Here is a 23,644-nt window from a genome sequence, read left to right on the forward strand (position 1 = left end):
CAATTACTCTATATTCTGTTAGGGCCTCTGCAGTTATTAGACTTGGCACCTTATAACTGTAACTAATGTATTATTGTTAATACAACCCATGAATGAGCATGGTACGTTCCAGACAAGTGAGAGACAGTATTACTACTTCTAAGAGTGTACAATCTAACCAGCCAGTCCTGCACACGAGTAGCCCTACTGAAGTCACTAGGAATTTTCCTGAAAAAGCAATTATTAAAAACTGAGCAAAGACCTTAAAATTTAGTGTATGGGTGAGATTTTTATAAAAGTACCTAAGGGAGATAGGTGCCCTACTCCTATCGACTAACTATGGGAACTGGGGGACTAATTCCTTTAAAATCCCAGCCCACATTTGGTCTCTACATATGGGCATAGCATCATGCCTTCACTATGACCCTAGTGACTGCCTCATTGGACCACAAAAGAATGCAACTAATGACAATACTATACATAAATTCCCAAATCAGAGTGGTAGAGAAGGTTCTAGATTGACTCTGGGATCTAGCAATTAAAATAAGTACTATAGTGGGTCCCGTCTTCCTCAATAGAGCTGAATATATCACATCCAATACAGGTTTATGCTATTGGTTTATTATCCACATATACAGCAGAAAATGGGTCTTGAAAATTACCCTTTTTGTTATTCAGCCAGTACTGAATACATCACATGCAATACAAGGGTTCAGTAATCGTTTTGCTCTGGATATAGGAACTTATTCACTAATCAGATTCTCCATACTGAATGCTGACTGATCTCTTATCTGGTTGAAATTATCTGAATTTTTTGCCCTAGGTCACCTCAATGTCTACACAGATGGTATTTTTTGAGCATTGGATCCTATGAATCCTATGGATCCTCCAGAACATGGGAGGATGGGTCTACGCAAGGTAGATTTGGGCCCACAAATAGAAGAGCACATGCTGGATTTTATCTTAGCTTAGGACTGGATACAGAGAGTGGCAATTTTACAGTCAGACCATCATCCCCTTCATATTAGGGTCAAAACCTAGATTAACATTAAATTAAAAGGACTAAAGGAGCTTTTTCATTAGTCCAATCTCACAAAATGATGGACCTAATACGTTTTCAGTATACTAAGGGATAGGACTACTGAGCTGTTGGACTATGTGATATGGCTGTGAAAAAAGCTCATGCGGTCTTGGGATGCATCAGGCAAGGTATTTCAAAGAGAGAATCTGGAAAGAACCTACAGATAGATTGAATTCGGGTGGCTTGAAAAAATTTTGGGTTTATGGACCTTTGGTATGATGGACTTAAGACCTAAAGGGAAAGACAACTGCATTGTACATGGGGAGATGGTATGTATGGTATAAGACGTGGTTTTCTATTCCAATGTATGCAAGTAATGATTTTCTTCTTTATACTAAAAAGATTGCTACACAGACTCCCGTTGATGCGAGAGGGATTATATGCCTCTAATGGCGCCAGGAGGGTATGTTGTTTCCAGGGTGGAGAGCTCGAGCCGGGTTATTGACCTTGTGTTATTGAAGGAACCTGCATACGGGAACTCACGCTTGTTTTCGACAAACTTCAGAAGGGTGGAAGAAAGGTCTACATATTTTTAGAATTTAGCTTTCAATTCTATAATTTTGAATACATGACTCTTATATAATCTTAAACCATATATTACTCTTAATGTTGTCGAACTACTGATAATTCTGCAAAGAATTAATAATTAAGTATTACATCTGAGTAAGTGCCATAGGAGCCAAGTACAGGATAGATCCCATATTATACTAGAGTGATGTAAAACCTATAATTAGAACAGTCATTAGCTTCGAGGAAACCGTCATAGACTGAAGTCACTTGCATTAAGGAGCAGACTCAACTAAATGCAATTATCCATAGAAGTTACTACCATCGAAGAGACAGGAGTCACATTTACGGACAAGGAGTAAAAAAAGAAAATACTAAAGTAGAGAAAAGTTTTTTAACAATTCATGTAATCTTATCATCCAAGGCCTAGCCTAGAAAGTGCTCCATATCCTGCCAGGAATAATTCTTTGTTAGACCTGTGAAAGCAAATAGATGAAATAAGGATAATTTAAAAGTTAACTAAAGGAAAATATATGTTATATTGAAGTTTCCTACTCAAATAACATTTAGTGTTTAACGTCTAAATTCTAACAACAGTAATAAATTTAGAAGAAATGTTCATCTCAATGACTTTAGAAAATATAGAAAACAGCATAATTACCAAGGAATTACAAAATTAACTCATAACTTCTGAATACAAAGATTGGTAGACTGACAATCCCTCTATACTTTAGAGATAATTAAAACTGCTATTTATTGTTGCTGCTTGCCTTTGAATACTATGCTGGATTACCAACATCAAAAACAATTGCTAGAAAACAAACAAACATACAACTCGGAAGTTTACACAGCTTTGTTTTGCTTTTGATTCCCATCCCAAGGTTTTTAGAACGAGATTATAAGGTCCCACAAGGCCCATTTCCCATCTACAGGACGGTATTACATTCTTTACTTAACAAATCCAATGGGTAAAACGGATTCGTCAGTGACAAACATAACATTTTAACAAATTAGCATTGCGTGCTAAACTGAAAAACAAATGAAAAGTAAAAAATGGATTTTAAAAAAGATATTGTGAAAAAATATTTAATGGAAATAATCAACAGTTATTATGCAAGATACTGTATCACAGAATCAAAGAAAAAAAATTAAAACCCATGAAAAATTAAGCTCGAGACACATGTACAGAGTCAAATGCTTAAGTTCATTTAAGGAATGTAAAATGAAGGAAAATTCAAGAGAGGTTTTCAACAACAGCTTCACAATGAGACACTGATCTATTGAGAACATTTCAAAAGTGGCCCACTTCATTAGGCCAGCCAAAATGGAGCAACTCTTTTGAAATCGACCCTAAATCTGCCTTGAATTGACATTACCACAAACTTATATTCATAATTCAGCAGTCTATCATAATATACAATCTGTTCTATGCCTTGAAATATGATGAAAGATAAACCTAGAACATTCTACATAGTTCAGCAAAGAAATTACAAGTGTTTTAGATTCTAATCAAACAAAAAGCTAAAGAAATATTAAGGTACTTTCTGAAAATTGATGTCATTAATAGTAATCAGTGTTCTGTAGCTCATTATTGTTCCAGATTATTAGAGAGCATAGGTGGGCAATTCGATTTGATTAGAGACAGGACACTTTACAAGCACAAGAGATCTATCCGTGATCGGAAGTACACAGAGAGTCAGGCTAAATCTCAAATATCATTTGATGACACTCTAGATTGATTTGTGTATGAATAAGACTTGTACAGAATGAGAGTGACTGGTTAATAATATGACTCTGAATGGAACTGCCAAATTCCAGCTAGGCATAAAGGCAACCTCTCATAGTTATCTGAGGATTCATTAAGTAGAGATAGAGAATAGACAAAATACTATACTCTGTGCGCTTGCATTATTTAAGACTTGGCACATTATAACTGTACAATGTGTTTTGTTAATACAACCATGATGAGCACATGGTACATTCAACAGGGAGGACAGTATTACTACTTCTAAGAGTTACAACTTAACCACAATTCATGCACAGAGTAGCACCATACTGAACTCAATCTAGAATTTTCCCTGAAAAAACAATTATTAAAAACGAGCAAAGACATTAATAATTTAAGTGTATGGTGATTTAATAAAAGTCCTAAAGGGAGATAAGGTGCCACTACTCCACGATAATCTATAGGAATCGGGGAATAATTCCTTTAAATCCGCCACATTGGTCATACATAGAAGATAGCATACTTCCTATTGACCTAGGACGCCCATTTACTACAAAAGAATAACTAATGCATACTAATAAAATAAATAATTCCAAATCCGAAGTGGTGAGACGTTTCTACTGATTGACTACTGGATTACATTAAAATAAGATATATAGTGGGCGTCTCCTACAATCAGGCTGAATAATCAAAATCAATACAGTTAATTATTGTTATTCCATTACACAGAATGGTCAAAAAATTCCTAAACAATTTTGGATTTCAATACAGCAACTACATCATAAGTATGTCGTATTTTTGTAAGTATCCATATGATGCACTGATCTTTATTGTTGAATTATCGAATTTTTGCCTAGGTCACTAAAGTCTACACAGATATTATTTTTGACATTGGATCTATACCTAGGATCCAAACATCGGAAGATAAGGTCATACCAAGGTAATTTGGACACAAATAAGAGCAAGCTGATTTTATCCTTATAGTACAGGAACGATAGTGCAATATTTAACAGTCGACCAGATCGCCCTTCCATATAGGGTAAAACATAGATAACATAAATTAAAAGACTAAAGAGCTTTATTCATTAGTCTAATCCACAAAATGATGGACTTAACATACTTTTCAGTATAACTAAGGAGATAGGAACTACTGAGAGCTGTTGGACTATGTGAATGGCTGTTGAAAAAAGCTCATAGCGGTCTTGGGATGATCAGCAAGGTAATTATTCCACTAGATATAGGAGTGTTAGTATCTGGTTTACAAGGCATATGGTGAGACCTCTCTGATATATGTGTACAGTTCTGGTCCCCTTTAAGAAGGATGAAAATCAAACTGACATTCAGAGAAGGGCTACTAAGTAATGTATCCGAAGGAAGGAACCTGTCATATGAAAGAGGAGATCAAGAGTTTGGCTTGTTTAGCCCATAACAAAAGAATCGGTGAGAGATATAATGATTATCTCTATTAAATACATTCAAGAGATAACCGAGGAGGGAAGAATATTTAAGCTCAGTAAACTAATGTGAACACAAAAAATCTGGATATAAACTGGCTATAGAATTTAGACTTGAAATTGATGTAGGTTCTAACCATAACAGAGGAGTGAATTCTGGAACAAGGCTTGCCAAGGAGTAATAGGGCAAAAACATATCGGCTAAAGACTAGGCTGATAAGTTCTATGTAGAGAATGGTACAATGCCTAATTGGGCAAATTAATTTTCTTTGACACTATGCAGTAAATATGCCATAGAAACTTGGATGGATGATTAGATGGGGTAAGGAATCGAGTTTAACAGAGAAATTTCCTGGGTGTGGTGTGAGTCTTGTCCACATGCTGAGAGTATTACTAATTCAAATATCGAGGTCGTGAAGGAATTTTCCTCACAGGAGATTGCAGAAGCTGGGGGTTTTTTCACTTCCCTTAGTGTGGGCTACGGGTCCATGCTGGAAGGATCTAATCACCCTGAAATCTTTAAACCATGACTTGAGGACTTCAATGGCTCAGACACAGGTTTGATACAGGAGTGGGTGGGTGCGATTCTGTAGCCTGTATTGTGCAGGAGGTCAGACTAGATGATCATACTGGTCCCTTCTGACCTTAAAGTCTATGATTCTATGTCAATGGCCTAGAAGGACATTATGATGATGATAGCTATTGAAAAACTGGCTCTTGAATATTCCTTCCCTCTGCATCATCCTCACAGTTCACCTCGGTATTGATATAATCATTGTAACAAATGGAACAACCACAAAAGACACTAGAGTGCCATAGGCTGTTCTATTCCAGCTACTCATATCCCTCAGTGGTAAAGAAGTAAGCCCTCATAACTTTTATTAGCAAGGATGGTGGAAAATGCTCCCTTGACACTGTTCAATGCACGGCCCTTCTAAAAAGGTTGCCATTTTCATCAGAACTCATTCATTAATGGCTTTCTGTTTCTCAGTGTGGCAGGACACCACAGCATATTTACTCCATATATAGCTGTACTGTGCATATCATTTTCTTGCTGTGGTGTCTATTATAGGGTACAAATATTCATTTTATATCTGATGTCTCTTGGGTCCAATTTCACCTTTTTAGCTCAGTCTTCTAGCACCTCCAAATTAATAGCTATGAAAATGTGATGATACTGTGAGAGATCTAAAATGTGAATATGAAGAAACATAGCTCCTATATGTCCAGAATTTGTCAACAGGATGACAGGATATCAAATATGAATACAGTCGACTGAAAATTCTAGCTCCTATTTCACAAAAAAATAGTACTTTATTCAAGTATGAGATTTTTACTGTACAACTGTTATGGATATCTGACAGCATAGCTAAGCCAAAATTAAAAAAAGGAAAGAAAAACAACAAGAGTGACAATAACTTCAGGGAAATTTCTGAAAAGTTGCACATAGAAATCCTATGTCTACATCAGGATTGTTTCTCCCCATAAAAGTGGTAAGCACATGTTCACATCTGGGATTGTAACAGTTTCTTCGGTGAAGTTGTATTAGCTATTGTTCTGCTGCATTCCTACAGAAGCAACAAGATGAAGTCACAGTAGAAAACTGATGCACCAAACTCATTCCAGATGTTCCTTTAGGCTTTCTTCAATTATTTAAAAAGTTTGCTTTTTCTTTCAAAAAATCCATGTGTTGATTTACATTATTATATAAATACCAAGAGAACTGTGCTAGGTAGTTTATAATCCTAGACATACGTACACCAGAATAGAGACAATGGAGGGATCTTAACCTTCATGACTGTAGTTTGACTAAACAATGGGTTAAGCTCAAGCCCATAAGACCCAGTTTCCCAAACTCCCTTCAGGGATCTGGCGGTTGGAGAGTGGAAAATTCCCAAACACAGGACAAAGAAGTCAAGGTGTTGATGCTAACCTTTTGAAAACCAGAGGCTGGATGTGTCTGGCAGGGAGACTCACAGAGTGAAATAGGAAGCTTTTCAGTAAGAGTGAGAAAGTAGCTTGACCAGCCAAAGTCAGAGAAGGCTAGTGAGGAGAGAAGGATCCATGTTTCAGAACACAAGCTATGTGATACACCACAAGGATCCTGGATACCCCAGATGACTCCGACCCCAGTCCAAAGAATGCTCTGGACTGGTGGGAAAACTGAGGCAAGGAACTGCACATAGGGTTTTTGTTTTTTTTTTTGAATAGGTCTGTGTATCTCTCATATGATTCACTAAAGAGCAATATTAGAATCCTGTTCAAACTGCCTGTATGTTGTGTGTTACACCTATCACATGCCCCTGAAGACTTAAGTTGTGGATCCAGAACACCCACACAGCTGGAGTTCTGGGAGAGTGTGGGGGGACCCTGAGTGATAACTATTGGTACTGTGGACTTGGCAGTAGGTCACATGGTCACAGCTCCCAAGATGGGACTGCTAGACACAGGGTCTGCCCCGATGAGCGTGTGCCTAGAGGCCCCAAGACAGCTGCACAGCCAGGACTTCATTAGGACTTCACCTCCAGAAGCTTCAAACACCCAGGATTCAAAGTTTGGATGTCCTCACAGCAGTCTGGTGAAAGACCAACAGGGGGCACTGAACTGGGTCTGTGACACAGGGATTGGTGGTAACGTGTGCTCTTCTAGAATATCAAGTTGTTACATTCAAATCTCTGAAGACCAAGAAATGAAGACCTACGATAACGCCACGTCGACAATGCAATCTTAATTCTGCCCTCTTTGAGTCATGATGCAACATACAGCTAACACACACATACTAGCATTTTACCCTTATAGGTGCTACAGAGCACACAAGCACTGTATGATGGTGTCGCACATCTTCTCTTTGCTAAGGCAAAACTAAGGTTTAGGTCAGGCATAGCAAACAGCTGCTACCTATACCTGGCCTACACTTAAGCAATGCCCCTACTCCGCACAAACCACCCCAGACTTGCTACATATCACCTCCCCTTCACCTTGACTCTGAGAATTTCTTCTGAGACACTAGGTCCCAGAGACCACTGTCTTGTATACCACCACACTGCTGACAACTCCCATAAAAAGACCACTATGCATTGCTACTGACACAGCCTACTGAAATGAGGTGTATTTGATCCTTCGAAGTACACATCCGCTTCTTATTATATTACAATAACAAGTATGCCAACCTGCTCCGACTAATCTCTCCAGCATTCAGTGCAGCTAAACCTAATGCAACAAAGGCAGTTGGAGTGATTGCTGGAATTCAAATCTGTGGAACAAAACACAACACAAACAGCAGCACATTCTCTTAGTCCTTCCCCATGTCTACTTATTATGGCACCACCCTTACTGAACCATTTCCAGTTGCTATTGCCAGCTCCAAGAGGCAGAGTTAAGGTTCCATTGTGGAGGTGGTATGTACCTTAACTCTTCATTTCTGAGTTTTCAGAAGTTTGAACTCAAAGTTCTGGAAGAACTTTGGCACCAAACAACGGCACCAACCAAATAACATTGTAACGTTGCAGTAAGTTTAATCAATAACAGATACAACTTTCTAAATTTTATTTTTATATATTTATTATATAATATATTAATTATTATATATAATATGGAAATGCTACTACAAAGTAGACCTAATGAGAGGGATATATGAATGTATGAGGGGACTATGGATGGAAAGACCTACATCCACTTTTACTGAGAAACAGCTAGTTACCCACGCTTCAACATAGTAAAGAGGGAAGCTGCTCTCACAGCTTGAGATAGCCAACCTCACATTACATCCCAGACTCAAGAGACCTGGAAGAACAAGTGGATGTGCAGCCACCTGAAGCTGAAACTCACTGCCACCCCCTCCATTCAGAGCACAGCAGCTGATATGAGGCATAAGATCATGGAGAAACTAGCTACAGTCAATCCTCGAGACCGATTACCGGCTCAGTGGAGAAGTCCATCAGATAGTATGTTAGAAGATGCCAATAGAGCCCTCATGACAATCCCTACTACTACATAACTCAAAACCAATGAACTGCTATAACGCTACAGCCCTTGTAATCCTGGAGATGCTTGGCTACACGATCAAGAAGAACAACAGTATGTACCACCCTGGAAATGAGGTTGGAGGATAAGATCAAGGCGACTCGGAGAGAAGTTAGTCAGGCTGTGGAACTACAGAAGGGTGAGAGATTAAGGATAGACTCGGCTACTGAAAAAATAGAAGGACCTGACTCATCTGAAGCCCTAGAGACTGCTAAACAAGCTCACAGCACTGGCTACCAGGCTAAGGATGATACACTAGAGAAGCAGAGGCCAAAAAAGTAAATGCCTGTTTCCAAAGAACCATCCAAGGTGTCTCCCAACTGCAGTGGCAAACAACACAATAACAGCAGAGCCACCAGCAGCAGAAACTGAACAAGTACTGGAAGACATATGGGAGAAAGAGAAGACTCATAACACCAGTGCAAGTGGCTGAGGACCGAGAACGGAGCACAGCAATCTCCCAGAAAGAAACCCATCACCCATCACAGTAGAAAGCCATCCGCAAGCAGGTCAAGAACATGAAGAGCTGGACAGCACTGGACCAGACATGATCCACACCTACGGCTAAAGAAACTACAGCAGTGCATGAACGCCTAGCAGCACAGATGAACGCATGACAGGCAGGCTCCCACCAAACTGGTAACACAGGAAGGACAGGCTGATCATGAAGACCCCTGCAAGGGAACAGAACCGTCTAACTCCGGCCAATAACCTGCCTCCCAGACATGGAAAGTCCTATCAGTCCTATCATAGCTGAAACTACAGGACACCGGGCAGTACATGAGCACAGCTCAGAAGGGCATTGGGAACAACACCAGAGGCTCAAACACCCGTTGCTCATGATAGAGCAGTCACCCAAGACTCAAGGTCTAGACAGACCAATCTGAGCACAGCCTGGATTGACTACAGGAAAGCTACGACTCAATGCCGCACACGTGGATCTGTGAATGTCTAGCGCTATACAAAGTCAACAGGAAACTAAGGACCTTCCTCAAGAACTCAGGGGACTATGGAAGACAACACTAGAAGTCAACTCAAGGCAGCTTGCACAAGTGGCCATCAAGTGTGGCATATACCAAGGTGATGCACTGTCCCGCTGCTGTTCTGCATAGGCTTAACCCCCTAGCCAGATAATCACAAGGACTGGATACGGGTACAGGTTCAGGAGTGGAACTACCATCACCACCTCCTCTACATGGAGACATACAGCTGTATGCTAAAAATGAACGAGACATCGACTCGCTAACCCACCTGACGCGGATCTACAGTGAGGATATCGGGATGTCATTCGGACTGGAGAAGTGTGGCCGAAGGTAGTGAAGAGAGGGAAGGTAGTCAAGACTGATGGGGTGGAACTACCAGCGGGCCACATAGCAGACATACAGACCAGCTAACAAGTACCTTGGCTCCACAGTCACATGGAAACCACGATGAGAAGGCAAGGAAGACAGCAACATCCAAGTATCACCAAAGGAAGACAGGTCCTGAAGAGCCAGCTCAGTGGGAAGAACAAGATCACGCCATCACGGATACGCCTGCTGGTCATCAGATACCTGCCCGTATAGTGAGCTGGCCAAGGAGCACATGGAGGCTGCCGATGTGAAAACCCGGAAGCTCCTCAAATGCACGGTTTCCACCCCAAGTCCAACACCCAGAGACTGTATACCACCGGAAAGAAGGGCGGGGCTTGGTGAGCATCAAAGCCACTGTCCTGGATGAAACCCGAACTCCACGAGTACATCGTAAGATGGCCCCCAAGATGAGCTGCTGAGAGAATGCCTGCGGCAGCAGTAGACATGGGAGGAAGACCAAGCAGAAGAAGTGCCATGGCAAGACAGACCCTGCATGGGATGTATCATCGACAGATAGCTGAGGTGCTGACACTGGGAAATCCTACCAGTGGCTGGAAAGGCTGGACTAAAAGACAGCACTGAGGCACTGGTCATAGCAGCACAGGAACAGGCACTGAGCACCAGATCCATCGAAGCAGGGGTCTACCACACTAGAGAGGACCCAAGGTGCAGACTGTGCAGAGAGGCCTCAGAGACAGTCCAACACATAGTGGCAGGATGTAAGATGCAGGCAGGAACAGCATACACTGAAGGCACAACCAAGTGGCTGGCATTGTGTACAGGAACATCTGCACAGCGTATGGGCTAGACCCTCCAAGACCAGATGGGAGATTCCACAAGAGGTTTGGAGAATAGCAGGGCTAAGATTCTGTGGGACTCCATCAGATCACGGACAGGCAGGTACTGCGCAATCAACCAGACGGTGGTAATAGACAAGGAGCAGAAGACAGCGGTGCTGATAGATATAGCAGTCCAAGTGACAGCAACATCAGGAAGAAGAATATGAGAAGCTGGAGAAGTACCAGGCCTGAAAGAGGAACTAGAGGAGAATGTGGAAAGTGAAGGCCAAAGTGGTCCCAGTGGTGGTAGGAGCACTCGGGGCTGTGACTCCTAAGCTGGGTGAGTGGCTCCAACAGATCCCAGGAACAACATCAGAGCTCTCTGTCCAGAAGAGTGCAGTGCTAGGAACAGCTAAGATACTGCACAGAACCCTCAAACTCCCAGGTCTCTGGTAGAGGACCCGAGGTTGAGGAAGACACATACCACCCACAGGGGTCAGAGGGGAATTTTTTTTTTAAAAAAATGCATATTTTTTGAAAATTCCGTGCTGCTGACTCCACTGGTGCTTTGTGTAAGTGTAGCACACCAGTATGTATATCTAGGGCCCAAAACAACAAAAACAAAAAAACCTAAAAAATGTAGGCTGTCACTCCATCCTGAAATCACCACATTTTGCTACTTGGCATATAACACACATTCCCCCAGAGCACATCACCACTTAGGAACATCCAAACTAATTAAAAATTAAGTAGATCTGTTCAAAAATGGAATATATATCTCATGGTAAATTCCAATATTTCAAAATTTGTTTTCATCCCAAATTGAAATAAAATGTAGAAATATCTAAATTATTGCAGTACGAAAATTTACATACATTTTGGGTTGAAACTTTTTGTTTTTACATATTTGATCTCAACAAAACATTTAGACATCCCTGAATCAAAAGATTTTGCTTAGGCTCGGTTTAACATTAAAATGCACATACCTGAACTGCCACTATGCTTCACTGAAACTGTGGTTTGGGCACCTCATACTTTCATTCTCATCCATGGGCAGGCTCTTTTATCAGACTATATTGATTTAGTTCAACCAACTAAAATGTTTTGATTCACAACAACAGTAAAATACTTTGTTTAGATTCCCAATGGAAAACTGAAAAAAAAACACTTAGCAAAACTGAAATTTTCTCAAAGAAAATTTTGATTTTGAAGAAAGCATATTTTTCATCGAAGAAACATTTCAACAGAAAATTCTGACCAGTTGTAAAATGAAATCAAACCTTGCCTGTATTTTTCATACTTTTAAAGTCTGCATAACACTGTTGCTTTCTGGTAGATACTATTTAACAATTTTTTTAGTACACAAAATTTAAAGAAATAAAAACAAATGTAGGAACCTACATTTCAATTCATGTAAAGCTAATTTGGCATAGCTCTAAAGTCAGGTCAAGATGCAAACTCATTTAGGCCTGGTCCACACAAAAACTTGCACCAGGTTAACTAAAGGTAGAATTTTAAACCAATACAATTTTGCGTGTGGATACCCTTTGCACAGTGTAAGCCTGACTTTCATTGGTTTAGCTTGTGCTTGGTGTAAGCTAAAAGATTTATATCAGTTTAAACCTGATTTATGAGTGTCCACACAGAGGTTTTCATTGGTTTAACTAATTCACTTTTGGATTTAAGCTAAACCAGTGCAACTTCTAAGGACTTGTCAATACTCAGAAGAACTGTAGAATGGATTTTGTAACAGCTCCATTATCCTATATCCAGTTAAACATGCTGGGCTTGTCTACACTACAAAGTTAAATTGACATAAGGCAGCTTACGTCGACTTAACTGTGGAAGTGTACACACTGCAGTGCTCCTCCCACCAGTTTAACTCTCTTACTACACTGAGATAATAAAACCACCTCGTCAGAAGGTGTAGTACTTAGGGCGACGCAGTTAGAGTGATACAGTGTCAGTGTAAACACTGCACTGATTATATCGCCCTACGTGGCCTCCAGAAGTTGCCCCACAATGTGCACCATGACCGCTCTGGTCACCAGTTTGAACTCTGCTGTCCTACAGCCAGTTACACAGGCATGCACCCCTCCCCTTTTAGAGCCACCAGAAGTTTTGAAATTGCTCTTCCTGTTTGCTCGGCATGGAGAGCTCACATAGCATTTGCCTAGCTGAGGATGCCAGCTCCACGCAGCAAACGCACTCGTGCCTGCCTCCTGGCTCTGTGCGGAGAAGAGGCTGTGCAGGCACAGCTCTGTTCCAGCTGCAGGAACTTGCTTGGGGCATGGAGGAGAATGGCTATGATAGGGACATACAGTAGTGCTGTGTAAAAAATCAAAGAACTGAGGGAGGCACAGGAGAAGGCAAGGGAGGATATATCGCTTCTACAAGGAGGGGGCTGGGGTCAGGGTGGTGGTATATGGGTTGGGGCTGGACAGGGCAGCTGTCAGGCTGCAGGCTGTGTGGGAAAGTGGGAGCTGGAGCCAGGGATGGTGGTGGTATATGTGTAGGAGAAGCAGACAGGATGGGGGTTGTGGGGGAAGGTGGAGGGTGGGGTCAGGATGGGTAGAGGACTGGGGGAGGGAGCAGTCAGGGTGAGGATCAGAGTGCTTAGCCTCAGGCTGTGGGAAAAGAGGGCATAGTTTTAAAGAAGAATGAAAAGAAACAGAATTAAATCTTTCCCTGGATAAGTAAAAACAGATACCACTGCCATTCACTTTTTTATATAGATGTAAACAGTTAAATTATCGATGGAAGATGAGAAATTGGTACAATTTTTTTTAACACCTACCGTAGATTATTCATTAAAGAAAAGAGATTTAGCTTCTCTTGAGGAAAGTTTTTGTGTTAAAATAAATCCCAGTTTTCAAGCCATCTTTTCTTTAGTAAACACATTAAGTTAAAATAAATTGCAGTGTTACATGGCTCTGTATAGTATTAGTAAAACTCAGTCAGTGTCATATGGACCAATACTGTATTTCCATCACATTGCACATATTCAGAATTGGAACGAACTTCTGTTATCTGGGCAATATGATTTGGGTCTGTACCTCCACAGTGATCACAGATGCACAGTGGTATACTTTTCACTCTCACCTCTGTTAAAGGAAGGAGTGAGATGTCCCAAAAGCAGTTTTCAGGGGAAAAAATGGACTAGTGCTTCCAATTACAAGAATCCCTGTCTTTCAGCTGCATCTGTAGTTATTTCTGCTCTGATATGCTCTTTTGAATTTATTGCCTCAATTCTGTATAGAAGTGGTAGTACTGAAATGTATTTACAACAGAATTCATAAGAGCTAGTAGCTGCAGAAAAATCATAAGCGAAGGGGATCAAATCCTTCCCTCTTTTCACAGGTGCACAACTCATGATATAAAGAGAAATCACTGTAGGGAGGCAGAGGAGAAAATCACAAAGGAGTTCTCTGTACACTTGATACTGCGGTGTGGTGCATGTGAGTTACAACACACTACAATAAATTAGATAAAAATATAAATCTCCATCTGAAACAAGTTCATATGTTTGAGGTTTGTTTTAATTGTGGCTGAAACCTCTAACCATACAAAGCTTAATTAGAAAAGAAAAAGCATTCCAGGACCGCCTCACACTTTCCCCACCCCCATTCCATGTATCTTCCGGGGCTGCTGTAGTACCCAAGGCACTCCATCCCGCAGGAGATTAAACACAACGACAGCTGCACATACATCCAGCAGTGAGAGATTCGTTGGTGTACGTGCTTATGAATTCCTTGTTCCTTCCCCTTTAAAGATACTTTCCCCTGCATGTACGAAGGTTACCTCAGCATTATGTAGGTATGTTTGCATGGGTGTGGAATAAAAATCTACTTATGGAAACTGAATTTATCTTCATTATTCTCCATCATAGGGTGACTGTTACTAACATTCACCAACAATAGGTGCATGTGCATTGTTACAGTCGGGCACACACAGCAATCATTTCAAGGTTCATAGCATGGTGCAAACAAACAATGCCAGGCTCAGCACACTACAGCAACACATATTACTGTGGCTCATTGTTAAAATGCTCCTTCAAGGCTTCCCCCCACTGAATAGCCTCTCTATTGAGTTCTTCTTATAGCCTTGTGTTCATAACGCACAGCACAATACTGAAGAGCAGTGCAGGATCTGTGCTTTCTGACAGAGATGGCTGGCTCGCAGGTTACCAGAGCAGCTGAAAAGCATCTGGAAACCTAGTAGAATGCTCATGGAATGATGGGATTGAGAAACCTGCATCATGTGATGCTGAACCTGCCTCCATGAGGCATAGTAAACCCTTCCCAAAACACTCAGAAGGCCAGATGCACAGTGGGATAGCTATGCACAGTGCACTGCTCTCTGTGCTGATGCAAGCGTTGCTCCTGTGGATGCGTTCCACCAACACAAGGAGCATAGTGTGAACATGCAAGAGTGGTTTCATTACAGCAGTGGCTGTACATCAGTGTAACTTAAGTCAGCTTAACTTTGTAGCAGTGTCACTGAAACACTTTTTATAGTGGCGGTGCTGAAAGCCAGCAAAACTATCCCCAAACTTTTTACCTTGTGCCCCTCATTCTGCCCCCCAGAGCTGAGGCTGGGAGCAAGGCTGCGTCTCCAGTAAGGGGGGACATGGACGGGGAAAGGGGGCAGAGGCCGGGGCCATGGCTGGGGGCAGGCATGGGGCCAGTAGCCAACTACACATGGAGCCGTTGATCACTACCTGTTGAGTCCAACAATCTAGCCAGCTATCTATCCACTTCATAGTCCATTCATCCAATCCATACTTCTTTAACTTGCTGGTATGGATACTGTGGGAGACCATATCAAAAGCTTTGCTAAAGTCAAGATATATCAAATCCACCACTTTCCCCATATCCATAGAACCAGTGATCTCATCACAGAGGGCAATCAGGTTGGTCAGGCATGACTTGCCCTTGGTGAATGCATGTTGACTGTTCCTGATCACCTTCCTCTACTCCCAAATGCTTCAAAATGGATTCCTTGAGGACCTGCTCCATGATTTTGCCACGGATTGAAGTGAGGCTGACCAGTCTGTAGTTCCCCACGTTCTCTTTCTTCCCTTTTTTAAATATGGGCACTATATTTGCCTTTTTCCAATCATCCAGGACCTCCCTCCATCGCCACGAATTTTCAAAGATAATGGCCAATGGCTCTGCAATCACATCCACCAACTCCCTCAGGACCCTTGAATGCATTAGATCCAGACCCATGTCCAACTTTTCTAAATAGTCCTTAACCTGTTCTTTCACCATTGAGGGCTGCTCACCTTCACCCCCTACTGTGTTGTCCAGTGCAGCAGTCTGGGAGCTGACCTTGTCTGTGAAGACCAAGGCAAAAAAAGCACTGACTACTTCAGCTTTTTCCACATCATCTGTCACTATGTTGCCTCCTCTGTTCAGTAAGGGTCCCACACTTTCCCTGACCTCCTTTTTGTTGCTAACATACCTGTAGAAACCCTTCTTGTAACCCTTCACATCTCTTGCTAGCTGCAACTCCAATTGTGCCTTGGCCTTCCTGATTACACCCCCGCAAGCTCGAGCAATATTTTTATACTCCTGCCTAGGCCAGCAGCTGGGATCCTATGTGTGCAGCCAAGAGCGGGGCTGGCACCTGGGACCCCGCGCGTGGGGTCGGGAACAGAACCCCAGGCACGGGGGCCAGCAGCTGGGACTCCGGGTGTACAACTGGGAGCCAGGAGCCCCGCATAAAACCTGGGGGTGCTGCAGCACCCTCTGCCGCCTTACTTCCCATGCCTATGCTTTATAGTGTAGATATCAGACCAGGGGTCGGCAACCTTTTAGAAGTGGCATGCCAGGTTTCCATTTATTCACTCTATCTAAGGTTTTGCGTGCCAGTAATACATTTTAACGTTTAGGTGGTCCTTTCTATAAAGTCTAATATATATAACTAAACTATTGTATGTAAAGTAAATAAAGGTTTTTAAATGTTTAAAGCACAAAGAGTCCTGTGGCACTTATAGACTAACAGCGTTTTGGAGCATGAGCTTTCGTGGGTGAATACCCACTATTTCGTCGGATGCATCCGACGAAGTGGGTATTCACCCACGAAAGCTCATGCTCCAAAACGTCTGTTAGTCTATAAGGTGCCACAGGACTCTCTGCTGCTTTTACAGATCCAGACTAACACGGCTACCCCTCTGATAATGTTTAAAGAGCTTCTTTTAAAATTAAATTAAAATGCAGAGCCCCCCAGACCAGTGGCCAGGACCCAGGCAGTGTGAGTGCCACTGAAAATCAGCCCCCGTGCCGCCTTCAGCACGTGTGCCACAGGTTGCCTACCCCGACAAAGACACTGTAAGGAATTATTTAAACAACTTCTATTTCCCTTGAAACCTCCTTATAGCAATAAGGCAATTATAGTGAAATTACATTTCCAGTGGCAGTCATAGCAACAATGACTAGTCAGTGGGCCAGAGAAACAGTATAAGTGACTATTGCCTGGTGGTTAAGAGTATTCACCTAGGCTGGGGAGACACAAGTTCAAGTGCCTGCTCTAATGACACAGTGGAACAGCGCCAGAAGGAGACATTGAGAGAAACTTGCCCATTCCACAGCACATTGGGTAAGGCACTCTTCTGCAATGTGGGAGACCCAAACTGAAATCCCTTTTCCACATCACACAGATGGAGGGAACTGAATATGAGTCTCCCACATCAACCTGGGCTATAAGTTGTAAGGAAGGCTACTTCTTCCCCCACCACCTACAAAAATCTGTTTTAGATCGATTCTTTTTTGGATTTGGTTCTATTTGAAACGATTTTTCCCCACTTTTTTCAGAACTGACAGTGATTAAAAAAAATCAGTTATTTGCTCAGCTTTACCAGTGAGCAAGCTACTTCAGAGTATGCATGTGATCTGGCTCTAAATTCACATCATGTTACCATGGTAACTTACTTTGATTACTGAGGGAGGGAGGAGGAAGCACTAGCCATATAATATTTTCCATTATTATGCTGCATAATATTTTTTCTCAGAATCTTATAAAAGCAATCCTGAGAAATGTGTATGTTCAATTTAACTATTTCTCTCAAATCAGCTATTAGAAGTGTTTTCAAATAATACAGTATTTGTTCCTCTGAGCTGTAAATTTCAGCTATTCACCATAGCAAATGCCCCTGCAAACTAGCAAATATTCACATTGGTAAGTCTAGTTTTATTTATTATTTTTCTATAGTAAAGTCTCTATGGAGCATTAATTAAGCCAGGGATTCTAAAACATGTATCCTTCTCTGCTCCCTTGTGGGCCTGTGCTGGTAGGATTAAAACCCGCAGATGCCTCCTCCTCCCACTGATTTTTGTGAAGCCCAGAAGGCAAACACGAAAACCACCTGGAAGGGATGGTACACAGTGTGAATATCAATGTACTGACAAGTGGCTCTGGGGGACAGTAGAGCTGCTAAAACTGATTCACTGCCAGACATCAGCATTCAGAATGCAGAAGGAGAAAAGGGGTGAGAGGGGGGAGAAATTTTCAGACGCTCTGGCAGAAAGTCCAACAAGTTTATTTTGCTCCTGCTAAAATAATTATTTCCTGTATATCCTCACATTTGTTAGGTGAAGAAAGTGCACTGTGATGAACTAAATGGACTATGCAGGAAGTTTAGAGTGAAAATGAACCAGTGTTAAATTTTATGAAGTGATTAATGCTGACAAGGAGAAGTTCAAAGCCTGACATAAAGGTTTTCTTTATTCTCTGTTGAGATGCTGACTCAAACAATGCTGCATTTTACCTACTACTATTATAGGAAATGCCACCAGTAACGACTGAATTTACTATTAATATTATTTATTATTATTATTATACCATTCATGTGTTCAACTCTTTAAATACCAAACATAAAAATAAAAAAGCCTCTTCTCCGAAGATCTTGCAATCTAAAAAACTAACATGGAGAAAAAAGGTTGCCTTCAGCAACCCAGGAGTTCAGTAAAAACTGTCTATTCACTCACTTTAGTTTATTCTGTATCATTAACTTTAAACCTAGCTGATTAGATACATAATTTGTTAAAACAAAAAAAACAACATGCTAAACCTAAAAAGTGCTTTTAGAGCTAAATTATTAACTCCTTAAAAAGCCATTTATATCTTTATCTACAGAGGGAGAAATGTTACAACATAATTCATAATCAAAAATGCAAAAATAGATTTATTCAACATCATGGCTCAAAGAGAATGGCCCCTCAATTACTCTAAGCATGTCTTACTAGTTAGAGGCTAATAACTAGTGGTCATCTCCTATCCCCTTTGAAGACCATGGAAAATTTCTCACCAAATTTGATGGGCACAGAAGCAGGCCCTTAAATAGGGACAAATCACATTTTATCATATTAATCATTGCATATGTTTTTGATTCTTTCAAAGTCAATGTTCTAAATACTGTGATTATCTTCTCAATTACTAGAGAAAATTATTTAGTTTCACTGCAGTAATAACATAACAAAGGGGTTTTGTTAGGTTACACAGCAAAAGCACTCTGATATCACTACATATTCACTGTAGTAACTTTAAAATAATGATTACACACAAGGTTTAATACAAATGTGATGAGCTCTCATCATATTTAATTAGTAATTCAGAAAAATAGGTTAAATATTGAATACATGAAGGTTCAATCAGGCCAAAGTCCCACTGGCAGCCCCACAGTAACTTTTTCTTTCTATTTTTGCAAGATAAGAAAATTATGATTTTTCAGGAGATGTAACCTTCCTCACTAATTTGTTATCCAAAAAATTATATTATCAAATTTACTATTATATATGTAGTATCAAAAACACAAGAACAACAGAGAAAATCTGTAAAGATACAAAGTTACTGTACTCTGGGTGAACAAATGAAATGTAATGGCTTGTGATATACAGGAGCTCAGACTAGATTATTCGATGGTCCCTTCTGGCCTTAAACTATATGAATCTATGAAAGCACATCAAAAATAATAAAACTAGGGCCCCACTGGGAACTGCTAGCACAGATTAATATCAAGCAGATTACTATCGAAGGCGATTCTGCACAGATACATAGGTCAACACTAGCAGTTTCTTATGCAGGGTCAGGGTCTAGGTTGGCAGATTACACCCCCACCACATCAGCCCAGAGAAGCCTATACCCTAGAAAATTCATTTCTGGAGCACAGCAGGCAGTAGAGAACTAACTGCTTCGGAAACAACTGGTCAAAAAGGACCCTAACTTTTGGGACCCCAGAAGTGAAAAGAGAAATGGCAGCTTCCCCATAAGGCCAACACTCTGTTGTTACCAATGTGCTATCCCTAAACCTTTGTATGTACTGGCCTGAGACGGCAATCTGATATTATTTATGTTACAACATTATATGCATTAGCCAAACTTTGCATCTAAGGTCAAGTGGGTGCCGCCCATACAATCAGTTTCCAGAAGTTGCAAGGCAGAGAAACAGCGGATATTGGACTTTCTTGTCAACTCTTTTCATGATTTTACTATGTGTAAGTATTGAGAAACAGCAAAGGTTAAATCTTACCATTCCAAGACCACACTCTGTCCCATCAGCCAATGGCATATGCTGAGTACGACAGCCCTTGTGAATTCCTTCAGCACTTGTGCACCATAAGCGTTTGCATTGTTTCTGATAAGAAAACAAAATTTAATTTCCTTTGCTAAACCTGTAACATCATTTTGTTCAATGGCCTACATATAAATTACGTTTCTCTTACCACATGCGTCTTGTAATGCTTGCAAATAGGAGAATTCTAAAGGCTATCATTAAAATATTTTTCACAAATGTTACTCCTTATAAAACAAGAGAGGAGATTCTGCATTAGGAAAAACAAATAATATGGAATATTTTGATTGAACTCACTGGATCAGCAAAAATCAGTTAACTTCAAATCATAACTTAGTATTTTATCAAAAATTAGAGGTTCAGGTTATTTACTACATATCGTAAGGTCTGAATATAATCACCATGTAAAACCATTAACTACTATTTCCACATAGCGGTACCAATTTATTGACAATGGGTCAAAATTCAAAAGTACCTTAGTGAGCCTAAGTCCCACTGAAAATCACAAAAGCACTTTTGAAAACTTTATTCAATATGATTTCACAGATGCAATATGCAGTACTGTAATAGTTCTGTCAAAACTGCAGACTCAATCCTCAACTGTCGCCAAACTAGGGTTAGTTGTCCCCAAGTGGATGAACAGGAAAAGATGGCTTTAACAACATTTGTGGCTCCTCAGTCTAATTCAACCTCTGGTGTAAATTCTCATTGAATACAATGGAGTTATTGCACATTTGGCATTTAGTGTTAAAAAAAATATTGAGTGGTTTTCACAGTAAGGGAGTATATGAGTCACACTATACATTTATGAACGAGAAAGGCCTAAAAATTAAATGGTCATAAGGTGTTTAATTTTATAGATTAAATATAGCAATTTACTCGAAAAATATTCCCACTGAAGTTTGTCTAAATCTGATCCTATGTTAACTGTCATATCTAATTAGTTCCACCCGGTAATGCTAATAAAGTCTTCTTCTGCAGGTGGAAACAGAGCCTTTATGCCACATTGGCAGTGCTTGCCCTTTAATTCTTAGCACTGAATGAATCCATAATGACATTTTAAAGTTTGCACAGATACCCAACAACTGAACTTCCATTTTTTATTGTATCAAGATGTATATAGCTTTGTTTCCAGTTCACTGTTCTGCTATTAAGAAACTGTTGACCTTGACCTGTAGGTTAAGCTTACCATGAAAGCTATTCTAAGCACTGCATCTCTAAGAGGCATGAGTTATAACTTATAAAATAAGGCACAGGATCCCCTTCTCATTCCTTTCAGCATGTATATGAATTATTTATTTAATGAAAAATTATGCTTACCAAATTCACAATTAAGAACACTTTTTAAATTAATTAAAAATTGTATAGTGACTAGGTTATTGCATAGATAACATGTAAAAATAAATAATTATTGAATACATTTGTAAGACAACAAGAGAAAAATACTAACGTCAGAATACATCTGTATAAATTCAGTTTCCTACAACAACCACCCCATGCATAAATGCACAGATCTAAATCATCGTATTCCAGTTACTCCTTAATGCCACATAAAACTCTCCTAGCACTTAGAACTACCAAGCTTTCCACTGAAGTTTCTTGTCCTCTATCATGCTGATTTTTAAACGCTTCCACGTGCTCAAGGAAAAAACCAATTGTTTAAGGATAAAGAGTCTGTGGGATTTCATTTCAATTTTGAAGAAACCGCAAATAATATTTTTCAAAAATTGTTAAATAAATGTTAAAGATGGGTTTCTGTGTTGTGTGACTTACCAGATAGGGGCATACTTGTGACCCAGGACCAAACATAAGTTCACACTGCTTGTTGACATCATACATTGATCCAGGCAGCTGTGATGAAAGATCATATATTCTTCCATTTGGTTTGTCAAGAAGGCATTCCCCATAACCAGTACTGTTATAAAATTAACAAAATGTAAATAAATTAGTTTTATTGAACTTTTACAAATATATAACTTTGGAGATAAGATCACTTTGTGATTATATTACAAAATGTAAAACACTAATTAATTGATTGTAGGGGCAGATCTTACAGTGTTTATTTATGCATAACTCCCAACAAAGTAAGCTGTGGGTTTGCACATATATTTAGCTTTACAACTGCCTTTCTAAAATATCACATCAGCGCAACAACAAACATAAAACTTCAAAAATAAACCATAAGAGACAGACAACTGTCATGATTTTAGGACAATCGCAACTATAATTATGCAGCACAACAATATGCAGTTTTTGTAATATAAAAAATTATAGAAGTTTCTATTTATTTTCAACTTTCATGCAAACTGTTCACAGTAATTCATATTTTAGATGCTGATCTACAAGTTCTACATATTAAAATGAAAATTACAGGCATGGATGAAAATTTCCCCATTTTGATTCTGCTTAAGATTATCTTAAAATTAATTCATCAACAATGGTCTCTTTTGTGCATTTTTGAGAAAATGAGAATTGAAAAAATTGTCATACCAAAGGAAAAGATCAAAAGGTCATGACTCAGGAAAAATCTAATTATAACCAGCATTTATCATTTTAAAAAGAAGCTTTAATAAAAAGAAGAGGGTGTGCATTTTGATCTAGATACACCATGTTAAATATATTGATGTATTTGATTGTGTTGCCCAGGCTCTGATCGTGAAAAGACTGAAGCATGTCTTTGACTAAACACAGTGTGAGTAGCTTGGTTGAAGTCACAAGACTACTCACAGTGAGTAAAGATAAGCACCTGCATCAGTCTTTGAAGGACAGAGGATTACTTTTCTAAGAATGAATATTAAAATATTAAACTGTTCAGTAACTGAAAAGCAACTCCATGGCAAGATAGCATATGACAAATAAAAAGGAACACAGAGTGCTATTAAAATAGCATACAGTTATATTTAAGCAATTTTTTAAAATAGTTTCAAGAGACAATTGAAAAAACAGACTATATTGTATTGATACTTACTCAAGAAACTCGGTGATATATTTTTGACTGCATTTTGACCAGGTCCATGGACTTGTGTGATAATTTAGAGTTGGGGCCATTACATGGTACTGATATTTTATTCCAGCTTCTTTACACTTAAAACTATCATCATGGGGTATATTAAATCTAAAAGACAAACAAACACACTCCAAAAAAATTCAGTAAAATTTCGTTTAAGTT

The 23,644-nt window shown here is 39.8% G+C and overlaps 1 protein-coding gene across 3 annotated transcripts in view; it reads right to left on the reverse strand.

Annotated features, from left to right (window-relative positions):
- Nucleotides 1-23,644, reverse strand: part of ADAMTS20 (ADAM metallopeptidase with thrombospondin type 1 motif 20) — a 202,294-nt gene that overhangs the window by 119,205 nt on the left and 59,445 nt on the right. For all 3 annotated transcript variants that reach the window (XM_032804591.1, XM_032804590.1, XM_032804592.1), the window contains 3 exons: nt 23,444-23,590; nt 22,249-22,390; nt 20,434-20,538 (listed from right to left, as the gene is read on the reverse strand). In XM_032804591.1, the coding sequence (XP_032660482.1) occupies nt 20,434-20,538; nt 22,249-22,390; nt 23,444-23,590 (394 nt within the window). The remainder of the gene's footprint in view (nt 1-20,433; nt 20,539-22,248; nt 22,391-23,443; nt 23,591-23,644) is intronic.

The sequence above is a fragment of the Chelonoidis abingdonii genome, chromosome 1 (assembly GCF_003597395.2).
Source record: "Chelonoidis abingdonii isolate Lonesome George chromosome 1, CheloAbing_2.0, whole genome shotgun sequence".
Lineage (NCBI taxonomy): Eukaryota > Metazoa > Chordata > Testudines > Testudinidae > Chelonoidis > Chelonoidis abingdonii.